At 38.9% G+C, this 14,753-nt stretch overlaps 1 protein-coding gene across 4 annotated transcripts in view; it reads left to right on the forward strand.

The window, feature by feature from the left end:
* Positions 1–14,753, forward strand: part of TRIM55 (tripartite motif containing 55) — a 51,760-nt gene that overhangs the window by 9,046 nt on the left and 27,961 nt on the right. For all 4 annotated transcript variants that reach the window (XM_020812006.3, XM_020812000.3, XM_078393785.1 and 1 more), the window contains exons 3-8: positions 520–685; positions 4,194–4,289; positions 11,645–11,878; positions 13,456–13,478; positions 13,596–13,720; positions 14,490–14,707. In XM_020812006.3, the coding sequence (XP_020667665.3) occupies positions 520–685; positions 4,194–4,289; positions 11,645–11,878; positions 13,456–13,478; positions 13,596–13,720; positions 14,490–14,707 (862 nt within the window). The remainder of the gene's footprint in view (positions 1–519; positions 686–4,193; positions 4,290–11,644; positions 11,879–13,455; positions 13,479–13,595; positions 13,721–14,489; positions 14,708–14,753) is intronic.

Genomic DNA, 14,753 nt, shown 5'->3' on the forward strand with positions numbered 1-14,753 from the left:
TGTCATCAAAGCTACCAACCGAAATTAACCAAACTCTGGGAGGCAGTAGAAGACAGGAGGGCCTGGCGTGCACTGGGCCATGGGGTCACAAAGAGTTGTACATGGCTTAACAACTAAACAACAACAACACCACAATTCTGAGTAGCCACTGAAATATTCTTGTTAAAATATCTTCCCTTATGTAAACATAAATGTGGCTGATCAGTTGTAGATAAAGAGATTCTATGTTTCCATGTCTTGAATTGGATCTTAAGACCAGTAGTCTTTTATGTTTTACACTAGAACATTTGTGGCATAGGTAGAAATGTGAAGTCCTAGTGCATGCCTGAAAGTTTGCTTTTGAAGACCCTGTCCCTATTATATTCCCACCACTATCAAACTACATAGAGGGCTAAATGGTCAGGTCATCAGATGTGACAGGGCAATGCTCTATGTCCCATGTCATTTGACTTTCAGTCTTTCAGTGTTTCTGATTAGGATTTATTTCTTTTTTTCTCTTTTTCTTCTTAATTAACATAGGCCTGAAAGAAAAACTGAGCAGCCAATATGTGAAGAACATGAAGATGAGAAAATTAATATTTATTGTCTGAATTGTGAAGTACCCACGTGTTCTATGTGCAAAGTTTTTGGTGCTCATAAAGATTGCGAAGTTGCTCCCCTCACAAGTATTTTCCAAAGACAAAAGGTAAAACAAATCCAGTTTCTGATCATAAATTTACATCAGTTGAACTCTAGCAGTCCCCTGACGGTCTCCCAACACTGTTGTGAGTTTGCGATATTGTCTCTCCTTTTTGGAAAAATTAAGCACTCACTAGTGCAGAGTAGTGATTATGTGGGAAATGCAGAACTGAGAGATGTCACCACTGTCACCTTGTTAAAGTCCTTTGCCCCCGCAAGATGTTTTTCTATAAGTTCACTGTCTGTTGCTGCAGCTGGCAGACACATGATAGCAAGTACATTGATTGGAGAGCCTCCATAACAATCGCCTTCACCAGAACAACCAAGATGTAAGGACAGCAGCTTGGAAACTCTCTATGGCGACAAGCCCAAATAATGACTTGAAGCGCTTTCAGACATCACAGTTCTCGAAACTGAAGATGTGGAAGCATTTGCAGTGTTGTTCATCGCATGCCTGCTATAATGCATGAAGGATCACTACGACAAACACAACCTGCCAAAGCAAACTCATTATCATCATGGCCAGCTCTAAGTTTGAGGGGATCCTCAGCAAAATGTCATTCATGACCTCCTCTGACACCAAAGGCTTATGCTGTGGCTAACGCAGGCAGCAGCATTATGACAAAATGCCATTTTGGTTTCCCACAATGCTCCTGACATAACATTGCTCCCACATGTTTTGTGGAAGTGTAAATGTCAGCTTCCAGGCCACCCCCACTGAAGAGAGGGAAGGCTTCATTTTAATTTCCTAATGGGATTATGTGAAGTCAAGGCATGGGGGAGGGGGAAACTAATGCTTTCTTACTCAGCCACCCATCATTCATTGGATCGCTGATTAAAAGTGCAAGGCAGAAATATGTTGCCTCTGAGGTCCTTTGCTGACTCCAGCCTTGTTTATTATCTGTATAAACACACACACACACACACACACACACACACACACACACACACACACACACACACACACACACTGACTGACCTTTATTCTAGATGTGAGAAAGAGAACATACCAGTCAGTACTTTTTCCTTACTCTTCAATTAATAAAGGGAAATTTTATTTTGCCAATCATTTCTTGATTCTGTAATGCAAGACACAGTTACCGTATACTCCCAGAATCCTTTGCTGCCATATGTAAAAAGTTGTTTATTTTTAACCCAGCATTCACTAAACAGCTGTTTGTTTGGAATATCCTCATGAGAAAGGCAACTCAATTTCTTGAACGCTTATTGGGGCTGCCACTAAACAGAGCCAGTTTACAAGTACAGACTTTAGATGGAATCCATAATTATAGTTGTTTGTGAACACGAGAGCTGGGTAAGCACTTTGGAGAAAACATCCTATTAAAATAAATTGGTTGCTGACTGTGATTTCCTTCAATCTCCTTTCTGAGATAATTGATAAGAAATTGTGCTTAACAATTATTTATGGAGAGTATTGTGAATATGTCTATCAGTGATTAGATTCCAGCAAGAGACAATGTTTATATATATAAAATCTATAATAAAATCTAAAATCTTTCAAGAAGAGAAGACTCCCTGGAAAAGACCCTGATGTTAGGAAAGTGTGAAGGCAAGAGGAGAAGGGGATGACAGAGGATGAGATGGTTGGACAGTGTTCATTGAAGCTACCAACATGAATTTGACCCAACTCCGGGAGGCAGTGGAGGACAAGGGGGCCTGGCGTGCTCTGGTCCATGGGGTCATGAAGGGTCGGACACAACTAAACAACTAAACAACAACATGTGTGTGTACAAACCTTTTTTAAATCAAAAATTGGAGGACAATAGGGGAGAGGAAAGAATGAATGGAGGGGTGTTCTCCTGAGCCTGAACATCAAGCCCCAACTGCCTAAATCAGCAAAACACCACCTATAAACAACCCCCTGTCTTTACAATAGCATATTACAATTAATCACATGGGGGAAAGCCTATTGCTACAGCTTGAAAAAGTAAAAAAAAAAACCAAATAGCATGGGGGGAAAAGCCACTTTGGGAGCAGAAAGGGCTAGACTGATTCAAATCAGGATTTGCATCATGTGGTCAGTAAAAAATACTTCATCCTTTTTAGAAGCAGAGAAAATCCCATGTTAGTTGACCATGTAGTCACTGCCTAAGTAAGTTTTGCTTGAAACATGTTGTTGCTTTCAATTCATTTAAAACTATACTGACTGAATTGAGGAGGTGCTGATTTGCTCATTGAAGCACATGACCAAGATCTGCTTGTTAGTCACAACTATCACTGAATCACAATTAGCCACAACTAGTAGCAATCTTCCAAGACGGACAGGTCATAATGGAGAGTTCTGATTAAACGCGATCCACCTGGAGCAGGAACTGGCAAGCCACTCCAGTATTTTTGCCAAGAAAACTCCATGCACAGAAACAAAAGGCTAAAAGATATGATGCTGGAAGATGTGCCCCTCAGGTCGGAAGGCGTCCAAAATGCTACTGAGGATGAGTATAGGACAGGTACAAGTCGCTCCAGAGCTAATGAAGTGGTTGGGCCAAAGCCGAAAGGATGCTCAGCTGTGGACGTGCCTGGAAGTGAAAGGAAAGTCCGATGCTGCAAAGAAAAATACTGCATGGGAACCTGGAATGTAAGATCTATGAACCTTGGTAAGCTGGACGTGGTCAAACAGGAGATGGCAAGAATAAACATTGACATCCTAGGCATCAGTGAACTAAAATGGAAGGGAATGGGCACATTCAATTCAGACAATTATCATATATATTATTGTGGGCAAGAATCCTGTAGAAGGAATGGAGTAGCCCTCATAGTCAACAAAAGAGTGGGAAAAGCTGTACAGTGTACTGGGATACAATCTCAAAAATGATAGAATGATTTCAATACGAATCCAAGGCAGACCTTTCAACATCACAGTAATCCAAGTTTATGCACCAACCATCAATGCTGAGGAGACTGAAATTGACCAATTTTATGAAGACTTACAACACCTTTTAGAACTGACTCCAAAGAAAGATGTTCTTGTCATTGTAGGGGATTGGAATGCTAAAGTAGGGAGTCAAGAGATAAAAGGAACAACAGGTAAGTTTGCCCTTGGAGTTCAAAACAAAGCAGGGCAAAGGCTAATAGAGTTTTGTCAAGAGAACAAGCTGATAATCACAAACACTCTTTTCCAACAACACAAGAGGCGACTCTATACATGGAAATCACCAGATGGGCAATACCGAAATCAGATTGATTATGTTCTCTGCAGCCAAAGGTGGAGAAGCTCTATACAGTGAGCAAAAACAAGACCTGGAGCTGACTGTGGCTCTGATCATCAGCTTCTCATAGCAAAATTCAAGCTTAGACTGAAGAGAGTAGGAAAAACCACTGGGCTAGTCAGGTATACTCTGAACCAAATCTCTTATGAATACACAGTGGAAGTGAAGAACAGATTTAAGTGTGAAACTTTAGAGAATTTTGGGCATTGCAGCAGGATCAGAAAATAGTCAGCAATGTTTAAAATTCCCCTAAAATATAACTTTATCTTTGTTTGTTCTACATTATAGTCTGAACTCAGTGATGGCATCGCGGTACTAGTGGGAAGTAATGACCGAGTACAAGGAATAGTAACTCAGCTGGAGGAAACTTGCAAAACAGTTGAGGTGGGCAACACTGTTTACTTATCCCCTGAAATTTTTTTATTTAAATTATAACAATAACAATGATTTAATGTCATTATCATTGACATAATTACATATTTATTTTTGTTAACAAGAGCAAACAAAATATAGCTGACCTGAAACTTTTGATTTAATTTGGTCAAATGAGTCATCTTGTTTAGAGTGCAGAATAAGCAGAAGCTATGAATATTTATTATTTATTTAATTTAATTTAATTTAATTTAATTTAATATCAAAGATGTTTCCAGCAGAAGGACCCATAAGCCAAGGAATATGTTCCCAAGTTGCAGGTTCCCAAGTTGCCAAATTATCTATATCAAATCAATGTACCAAGGTATCGTTTTGCCTTCTCAAGGGCTAGGTTCAATTGCTTTCCCTCAGCCTTGTTAAAAGGGCGGTTTAATAACATTTCTTATGGAGAAAGGATATGCCCCTGTGGGGAAGAAACAGTTGAGTCCCTGGCACACACCATTCTAGAACGTAGTTGATGTAAGTCTGAACGTACCCATTACCTCTACCCAATAATGTGTAAATGCATTAGTATACCTCCCGCAGACTACCTTAAGTTTCTGCTGTCCGGAGAGAACCAATTAATATCACAGTCAGTGGCTAAGTTTTTATTCTCAGTTTTAAGAATCCGTAAAGTGTTGTGTTAAGATAGATGTATGATTCAAGTTTCATATTCCTGCTATCTTTTGATATCTAACTTGTTTTGTATATTTTATGTAATGTTTTTATCCTTGTACTTTTGGGTCTTTGACCGTACAATAAATTCAAGTTCAAGTTCAAGTAGCTTTAGCATAGAAGTGGACTTCTCTATCCAGGGTTTGTATCCAAGAATTTCCAGGATTTCCTGAGAAGATATTTTCAAAGACATGGCTTTTTGAAATGTGGTTTATACACAAGTTCCAATGAGCCCCAGTTCTCTTTATATCAAACTATAATATTGGCCAATTAGGCTATGATTTTTGCCCTATCTGGACAAACTCAGGATATGGGAAGGGTCTGGTGGTTCAGGAGGGGCCCAGAAGTTGCACATATAGACTTGGAGGTCCTCATGCAGGCCATGGGCTGCACTACTTCTGCCTCTCCTTTAAATGTATATTATTTGGAGAAAACTACAGCACAGTCAACTCAAGATTCTAGAAAGTTCCAAAATGATAATGATAAAGGCATTGCTTCATAATGTGAAATAATTCATAAAGTTCTGTTGGAAATTTTCAGCTCAAAAAAAAGCAGAACCATGGGATTCTAGACTACTGTGCAAAATATAACAGATATTTTAAAAAGCTAATTATGGGGCATTAGAAACCCCAACTCAATTACATATATTAGCTTTTGGAGTATTTGCCCCTCAAAAGCTTTTCTAGCCATGCATGATTATAATCAGTCAGATCCTCACATACCTTTTTATTAGTCGGAAATGTGTTTTCATGAACATCAATTGCAGACTGAAAAAGCCTGTGCAGATTTATGGAAACTAAATATAGCTTACAAGTCTTTTTGCCTTGCATTTGAAATTAAAAGTAAAGAATCAAACATTCTATTTTAGCAACTGTGCCTTGTTGAAAGTATTCAGCAAGCTGATTTAGGAAAGGTAAAAAAATTATTTCTACTATAACAAATAAGGCTGGAAACCCTCCCCCTCTTGCTGGTTGTTAAATGACTGTGACTCAAGCAGTGGAAAATATGGTGACAGGTTACATGTTTAACTAAGACGGCAAGAAAGCTGTGCTGATGAAAGCTGTGATGATGAAAGCCTTTGCATCATCACTTGAACTGATGTAGAGAGGTTTGTAGCCATTGTATTTAAGGCCACTCCAGCTGGCTCCAGCAGCAGTGGGAGAGGCAGGGCAGCAGGGAGAGTGGCTGCCATTGGAACCCTCTCCTCCTTGCACACGGTGCCTTGCTCTGCTTTCCTTTTCCCTTCCTGTTCAGTGCCTTTCCTTCTTTCTTTTTCTTCTAAAGGCTTGCTAAGATAGGCAGGATAGAAAATAAATAAATAAATACATAAATACATAAATACATAAATACATAAATAAATAAATACTGGGGCAGCTGCAGTGACCAAAAGGAGGAGGGGAGAAGAGGGGAGGGAATTATAAGGCTGCTGTGATCTCACTTTGTGCATTCTGCAAATCTGGTTAACCAGAGCAAAGCAGAGCTACCTTAAGAAGCTGGATATATGGGTGAAATTAAAACTTCAATTTTTTTCTGTGGACTCCGCACTTCACCCTCTCTGGTCACTTAGCAGGCCTAGCACTAAGAGAACTAGCCTTGAAAGAAAGAAAGAAAGAAAGAAAGAAAGAAAGAAAGAAAGAAAGAAAGAAAGAAAGAAAGAAAGAAAGAAAGAAAGAAAGAAAGAAAGAAAGAAAGAAAGAAAGAAAGAAAGAAAGAAAGAAAGAAAGAAAGAAAGAGAGCTTAAAGCACTCTCTGGACAGTTTACAAGTTAATTATGCAGGCTACACAAGAAAGAGAATGGGAAGGGAAGGGAAAGAAAAGGAAGGAAAGGAAAGGGAAGGGAAGAGGGAAACAAGCAGACCTAGACACCAGGTGTATGGGGGACTGGATTCAAGCAGTTAACAAGCTGCAAACAAGGCTTATTTCTTCCCCTCTCTCTGTTGACTCCTGTGTGGCTTGCAGAAGCAAATTAACCCAGGAAAACCCAACCTTCTGGGTACAACTTCACTGTGGATCCATTCACATCTTTTCTGCTGTGTAGTCACACTGTCACTGGGCTGACAGTTTGTCTTGTATCAGTGAATCCACTTCCTGAAACTGTGTAGAAAGATCTTAGTTTGTACTTTTTGGTATGAGGCATGAACAAAAAGGCCTCATGCTGGCTGCAAAGAATAGAATATCATGGCTTCTGAGATTTGTTTGGCCCTATACACTTTCTACTGATTGGTGAAAACATTTCCAGCTAGCTTTTGGTTTGCTGCTTTGACTGTGGTTTATATGGCGAATCCTGTTTGGGGCTTTTATTTGCTATGCCTGTTGCCATTTTTGTGTTGGTTTGCTTCATGAAGGGACTGTTATATTTTAATGAGTGCTAAAAACCACTCTAGTCACGTGAAAGCACCAGAAGGGCAGGATGTACAGATATAAATTAATAAATAAAACTAAATATGAAAAACATTATGAAAGCTGTTTTCCAGAATCTGTTGGATTGTTCATGGATGCAAAGCCTATGTGAAGGTGAAAGGACTTAACATTTCAATTTCTCAATTTAAATGTGAAAAGTTGGGAAAAAGTGAGCACTGCATGGAAGTGAGTCATGGAAAACATGATATTGCTGTTGGAGACTGCACTCATTTTTTAATATATCATTCTATCTAAATCTTTGAGGTCTTGGTTTGTTGCAAACTTCAGTGCTAAGGAGTCTCTACTTTAGTGTTGGTCAAATTTTTACAGTTAACTTACTTGAAAGGCTCCTTTCAGCCTGCAAACCCCTGATAGCAACCAATTTCATCCTCACAGTGCAAAGACTTTCTGACAAAAGCATTTTAACTGTTAGTATCTTAGGAGCGTTTAAAACTTTGAACCACCCTTTGTATATTATTTCCTTGCCTTTGCTTTGGTTACATAAAAGAGCATGATTTTTTTTTGTTCAGTAGAACGACAAAGTATTTTAAATTTAAGCATTTTTTACCTCAGCTTTTTATTTACTGCCCTTCAGTTGGGGATAAAGGTGCAATAACTATAAGATATTTTCCTGTTTTGGTAAATATTTAAATGAATGTACCCATGAGATATAGTTTCTGTCTGCATTTTGTTAGATTTATACTGTTAGGATTGAAATCTGAGATTTCATAATCTAAAACCTGAGAATGAGTGATAAACCACTATGGTGTTCCAGAGACTGGGCATGTAAGGGTCAGGATAGGGCTGGAACTGCTTCAGGACACTTGAAAATCTGGATGAATTAGCCTAGAATACAGATATGCATACACACACATACACACATATACACGGATACACATGCATATACATATACTGTACATATACATATACATATACACACACACACACACACACACAGAGTACACATGTATATCCATGCACTGTATATGTATATGTCTCTGTGTATGCACCCACATACATATCATGTTTAACTTGAGAACTTATTTTGAAAGAGACCTGCCTGAAAAATGTGAAGAGAGGAATGGCAGGTTTCAGATGCCGTTATTGACCTACCCAGAGTAAGTGTGCAGAGTCAGCAAACCAGGCAGTTTTCAGATTAGGTTCTCTATCATTTTGGGAGTTCTGACTCCAGATGTAAAATGGTGGCAAGCAGCAGGTCATTAACCAAGGTCAAGTCGACCCAGCAAAGCAGGGAATTCAAGCCGTAAACAAAAGCTATTCTACAAGAGAAAACCCGAACTTGTCTACACGCTGCTTGTTTCACTGTATCTTCCAATCTAAACTAAAAGGAACCAAGAAACTTTGGGATTTGCTGTTGTTTGTTAAAAATTTCTTTTAAGCAGCAATGCTGTGAGCGTTCATGTCTTTGGGCAACTTCTGAGGCCCAATATGCCAACAGGTTCTTTCATAGTGTTACGGTTGACTCCTTCAAAATGGGTCCAAGGCTCTTGGGACCACCATGTCATGACAACTGTGAGACATTTTAATGGTGTCTCCAATCCATACAGCATTGATTTGAGAGTTATTGCTGCCCATGACTTTGGCAAGTTCAGGCCCACCAACACAGAAGTGGTCAGCAGAGGCTTCTTTTCCCAGGGCCCCCTAAAAGAATGGAGCTAACAAATCTATTACTTTGTAGGCTAAATCTACTGTTATCAGAAGAGGTGACCAGACAAAACTCCTGATAGAATTAGGTCCCTTCAGATATGTAGACAACACCATAGAAACCACTTCAGTCACCACCTTCCCTCCCAGTATAAAGGGATAATCAGCCTGACTGTTGATATTATTGGATAGAGTAGGATTGCTCACCAATGTTTGCATCAGTCCTGTAACTTATTGATTTTAGAAGGCTGCAGGAAATGATCTGGATAAAATTGGGGAGTGTCAAAGGTAGAACATGTGGATTTTATAAAGAATAGCACTGCTTTTCTCCCTCAAAATCCAATCACTGATCATAGTTATTGCCTGTTTACATAGAACTCAGCTGTGGAGGTCTAAAGATGATCTTGAAGTCAAAGCCTTGAACCTGCAGTTCCCAAATTATCCTGCTAAGGTCCATGCAATTGCTCTGGAATAGGTAGACTATGGGTTTCAGCTCTTTTTAAAATTATTATCTGTTATTCCCAACCTACATAACCCCCCCCCCCCCACAGTGGGTATGAGCTAGTGTATCTGGGTTTGCTTATTAAACAGCAGTGCAGGTGGCTAATAATACAACCAAAGTTCTTAGACGATACCACTATGTCCAGGGTGGGCAGTTCATCCCTGCTGCTCTACAGATAGTCAAGTACAAAATTCTTGCACAGCTCCTGTATGGTATTGCGATCTGGATAAACAGTTTCAATCACTCCGTTGAAAGTGTTCTGTCAAACTCACTGCGAATCCTATTCGCTATGCCAAGATGTTGCTCTTCAGCTGCTTTGCGTTTGGAGGCTGGCCTTCAATCGGTGGAATGTCAAGCCTGGTTGCATGCATTCCGATTCTGGTTGAAGGTGGTATATGCTCCCATAACTAGTGGGTATATACACTATTTACAAAAAGATGTCTTTACCAGCTCATGGCACAAGGGATTTACTAATAAATTACATCTCTTAGGCTTCTCTATGGACTTCTTCCTGAGTCAGCCTCACGACAACATCAAGACAATGCTAGAGCTACTTTTGGACCTATTTTTTAAAAAATATTTGTGAATTAGCTGAAAGCTTCTGATCACGAGCCTCACTGACTCAGAAATTAACCTCCCTTTGAAAATGTCACAGCTCTAAATTCTCCCATCCACACACACCCCCAGAACAAAATAAACCTTTGCATCATTAGGGTGGCCGGAAAAATACCGAAACCAACAGTACAGAAGTTATAGGTTGTCATGATGATGGGATATGTAGTCAGAGAAATGTAATATGGAGTCAGGTTCTGTGTGAAGATGATTTGAGAGACATTGGAATGTGTTTTTCTAAATGCTTTGAGAATGTTTTTCTGAAGACCGTTACAGCATGGTTGGAGATAGAGTTGAAGGTCAAATCAAGGGGCCCATGGAAGACTCAACATTCTGAGCTAATTGGAGAAGAGATCAAACACCTGGACTCTTGTGGGAATTAAGGGAGGAGGAAGGTGTTATAGCCCCTTGAGGCTAATTGGTTAACAGCCAGAATTGTCAAGAAGAAGGGAAGAGTTAGAGAGTATAGAAAATGGATGATCAATTATGTGAAAGAAGTTTTGTTCTGGGATTTGATTCCATAATGATGGGAGAGAAAGAAACGATTGAGAGAGGATGCTAAGTAAAGAGAAAGAAATAGGTAGAGCTATCCCACTGTAGCCCACCTTAGCCTAGCTTAGTAATGTTTATTATTTTAATGGGAAATAGTTATTTTATTTAACTGTAATAATCATTGAATATGTTCTTTATGCTAAAGTTTGTGCAATATAAACTGATTCTATGAAACTCTATTTTTCTAATGAAAATCAATTATAAAAATTCTTACAAAAGGACTGGTCTCTTGAACAGCAGGGTCTGGCTAAATCCAGGGAGTGGAGAGGGCCACAAACTAGCTATCTTTAAGAGTCCTACCTAACTGAGCTGTTGTGAGTTCTAAGGAATCACAAAGCCCATGTGTCTGTACTTGCAAAGTACTGGGTAAAAGTCAAGTGTTCTTTTAAGTTAAGACTTGTTCAAAGGGCTTACACTATGCACTGCTGAAGTCTTGGGACTTGCCCCAGCGCAAGGGTGGTAGGTAAGTGGCCTGTCAAATTCTCTGATCGAATGCTAAGTGCTCCTTAGGGAGACTAGAGCATCACATAGGTTACTTCTAATTTCCCCAGAAGGGACTGCTTTAAACTGCGGAGATTCACAATGTGTGGGAAGTATGGCTGGTAAAACTCCCAGATACTCCATGATTTATCACTTCTGACTTAACAATCCATAAGCCTGAGATTAAAATTTTTATTTGTAATTTATAGAACTGACTCAGCCCTAGAGCCTAGTTTTGTCCAATGTATTGTTTTGCTTTGTAATATTTTTATTAAAAGAGAGAGAATCACAAAACCTCCTTAAAGCAGCTGTTCAGGAATTTAAGAATAACTTGTTCAGAAAAAAAGTGATTTGATAATGCAATGTCCAACATTTATGAAAATAAAAACAAACATAAGCCACGTAGAACATATTTAACATTAAGCCAATGATTCCCTTGCAGGAATGCTGCAAAAGGCAGAAGGAGCAACTGTGTGAAAAATTTGATTATTTGTACTCTGTATTGGAAGAAAGAAAAAGTGAGATGACACAAATGATCACTAGGAACCAAGAGGAGAAACTGGAACGGGTTCGATCTCTGATAAAAAAATATGCAGACCATTTGGAGGCTGTATCAAAACTAGTGGAATCAGGCATCCAATTTATGGAAGAGCCAGAAATGGCAGTATTTTTACAGGTAACTTAACTGGGGAAACAGAGAATCTTGCCAATCCTGATTACCATCTCATGTGTCTTTACTTATGCAATGACCATCCACACAGATTGGATCCTCTTTTTAAGAAATCGCTGATTATAAATTATAATTTCAGTGTCTGTCATGTTCTGCTCAGCAATGCATTTTGTGTAATATCTGACTGAAGAGAGCTGAAAAATATCATTTTATTAATTCATCTTCAGTCTGTCACAGGGCACTATTGTTTTTGCCATAACAGGCGGACATTTCTAACACTTCAGTGTCCACTTTTGTCTTCTTTTTGGGTGATGTGTAAGAGACATAAAATGAGCATAAAAATAAAGAAACAAAACTGCTGGCTAGCATGGCTCTCCAAGGAAAAAGTTAAAAGGTACAATGAAATTACAATTTACTTCAATGATTATTTAATGGAGTGTGAATGCAGACTACTGCCTAGAAAACAGGAGGTATGGTGAAGTATATCATGAGACACAGTTTAGAGAAAAAGCTTTGGTTATGTCATGTTTTGTCATCATGATGTTCCTTCTGTGTGACCGAAACATAAATGCCTCTCACTCTGTCTTTTTGAAACTTTAATTTGATTCAAATTTTAGTTGGAGTCTCCATAATCTTTATATTATCAAATATGCATCCTTCTAAAAATACAACTTTTTGCTTTTCCCACACATTGCTAATGGGGAAAGGACTAAATTACATGGTAAAATCAGATGCTTCATATGGGCACACATCTCCATTTCAGAAAGCCACAGCTTCTGCATCAGAAACTAATGAATCTCTTTTATTCCTGAATATGACAGCTCTGCAAAGAGATGCCAGGACATTGTAGCATTTCTTATGTTTGCAGTTTTGAGCTGGGAACTTCACCCACACCATTCTATTCATAGACCTCATGGATGGAGTCAAGGCTGGGATAGTCATCATGTTAACTATGTTACAACTTAGGGTTCCAGATCACCTGAATTCAGTAGAATTAGCTTGGAGTTTCCCAATGTGAAAAGTGTACTTGCCCTGCTCCTTTATCAGCTTACAACACACTCATGTCACATTACCTGACAGCAGAGCAGTGTCAATATTTACAGCTTCAAAGTAAATTCAGAAAGTTGGTAGTATACTATTGCGTCATCACCTAAGGCAGTGGTCCCCAACCTTGGGCCTCCAGATGTTCTTGGACTGCAACTCCCAGAAGCCTTCACCACCATCTCTGCTGGCCAGTATTTCTGGGAGTTGAAGTCCAAGAACATCTGGAGGCCCAAGGTTGGGGACCACTGATCTAAGGAACAGAATGGCTGTGCCTTCTAGACTGAGGAAAATGCACAGACCAGGGTGTAGCAGACAGATACAACAGGTACCTCCACAGGTGTGACTTGCAATGTTACCTTATGGCCAAAACTGTACAGAATTTATAATCATGGTGAGAATTCCAACAGTGGTATTTACAAAGCATATGTTTTAGCAATCTATATAATAATTAACCTGTGTGTGAATGTCTAAAACAGAAAAGGAGAAATGACACATTAAGATGTAATTTAATTGATTGGCTATATTTTGTTTTTTCACAGAATGCCAAAGCATTGCTTCAAAAGTAAGTTCCTTCTTTTCAGAAAATGTGTTTTGCCACATTTATTATAAGCCATCAATTTTCAAAAGGTTCGTCTGCACACTCTGATGCAAATGACACAATACACTGTTTCTATTTTAGAATTAGTGAGGCCTCTAAAGCATTTCAAATGGAAAAAATAGAAAATGGCTATGAAAATATGAGCCACTTCACAGTCAATCTCAACAGAGAAGAAAAGATCATAAGGGAAATTGATTTTTACAGAGGTATGTGTTTCTGTTTCTGAAACCCAATTGCTCTTAGCTGTGGCACAATTTTCATGAAGACCTCTTGTCAGAAATATGATGGAGAAAACCTTTCTGAATTCCACAAATATAACAAGGCCATTTTACATGCCTCATAATCTAAAGTAAACTATAATGAAAGTTAATATAACATGTTGACACTACTGACAATAAAATGGTTTTTTTAATAGAATCTGGGGCATTTAGCATTCATGTTATATCTAGCCATAGAGTCTAGTATTCTGTATTCACCAGAGCTATTAACCTTTGTCTGACCTAGTTGTACACGTTATGGCTCAGTAGAACCATAGCAGGTATTATCAAAAGAGATGCATAGGAGAATATTTTCTTTAATAAAGGTGCTTCCGATAAAGATACTGTATTCTGGATCAAAAAAAAAAATCCATGTGCTACTTATCCTATGCATTCATTTCAAAAGTTTCTAGAAGCCCTTGTTTATGGAGAAAGCAGTTTATGATCAAGCTTTACAGAAAACAACACTATGTTAACTGTTGAAAATGTTAAAAATATTCCCTCAACATTGGGCTGAAGATTTTTTTAAAGGATCTGATGCACAGAAATGGTCAGGAATTTCCTAGGCTGCTAATGGGTCTGTCCTGAAAACTCAACCTGGATTTTCAAATGTTGATAGAGAAAAATTGTTACTTAGTGCTGGCTTTGTGTTTACAGAGTACACACATTTTATTTTAAAGGAAGCTAAGTGTTGTAGTTCCTCTTTGTGTTACATTAGAGGAGGAGGAGGAGGAGGAGGAAGAGGAGAAAGATGTGGCTGAAGGGGAAGATCTGGATGAAGTACACACAGAATCATCTGGTGAGGAAGAGGAAGTATCTGAGCAAACATCTCAACAACGTCAGCAGGACACTGTGCCAAAAGATATACTTCCCATCTCTGAGACTAACCTAGCACCACCTCCACCATCAGTTGATGCTGCTACTTCACTTAATCAGGTAACTACCTGGAAGAAATCTTGTTTCATCAGCTATGTGACATGTC

Source organism: Pogona vitticeps, chromosome 4 (assembly GCF_051106095.1).
Source record: "Pogona vitticeps strain Pit_001003342236 chromosome 4, PviZW2.1, whole genome shotgun sequence".
NCBI lineage: Eukaryota > Metazoa > Chordata > Lepidosauria > Squamata > Agamidae > Pogona > Pogona vitticeps.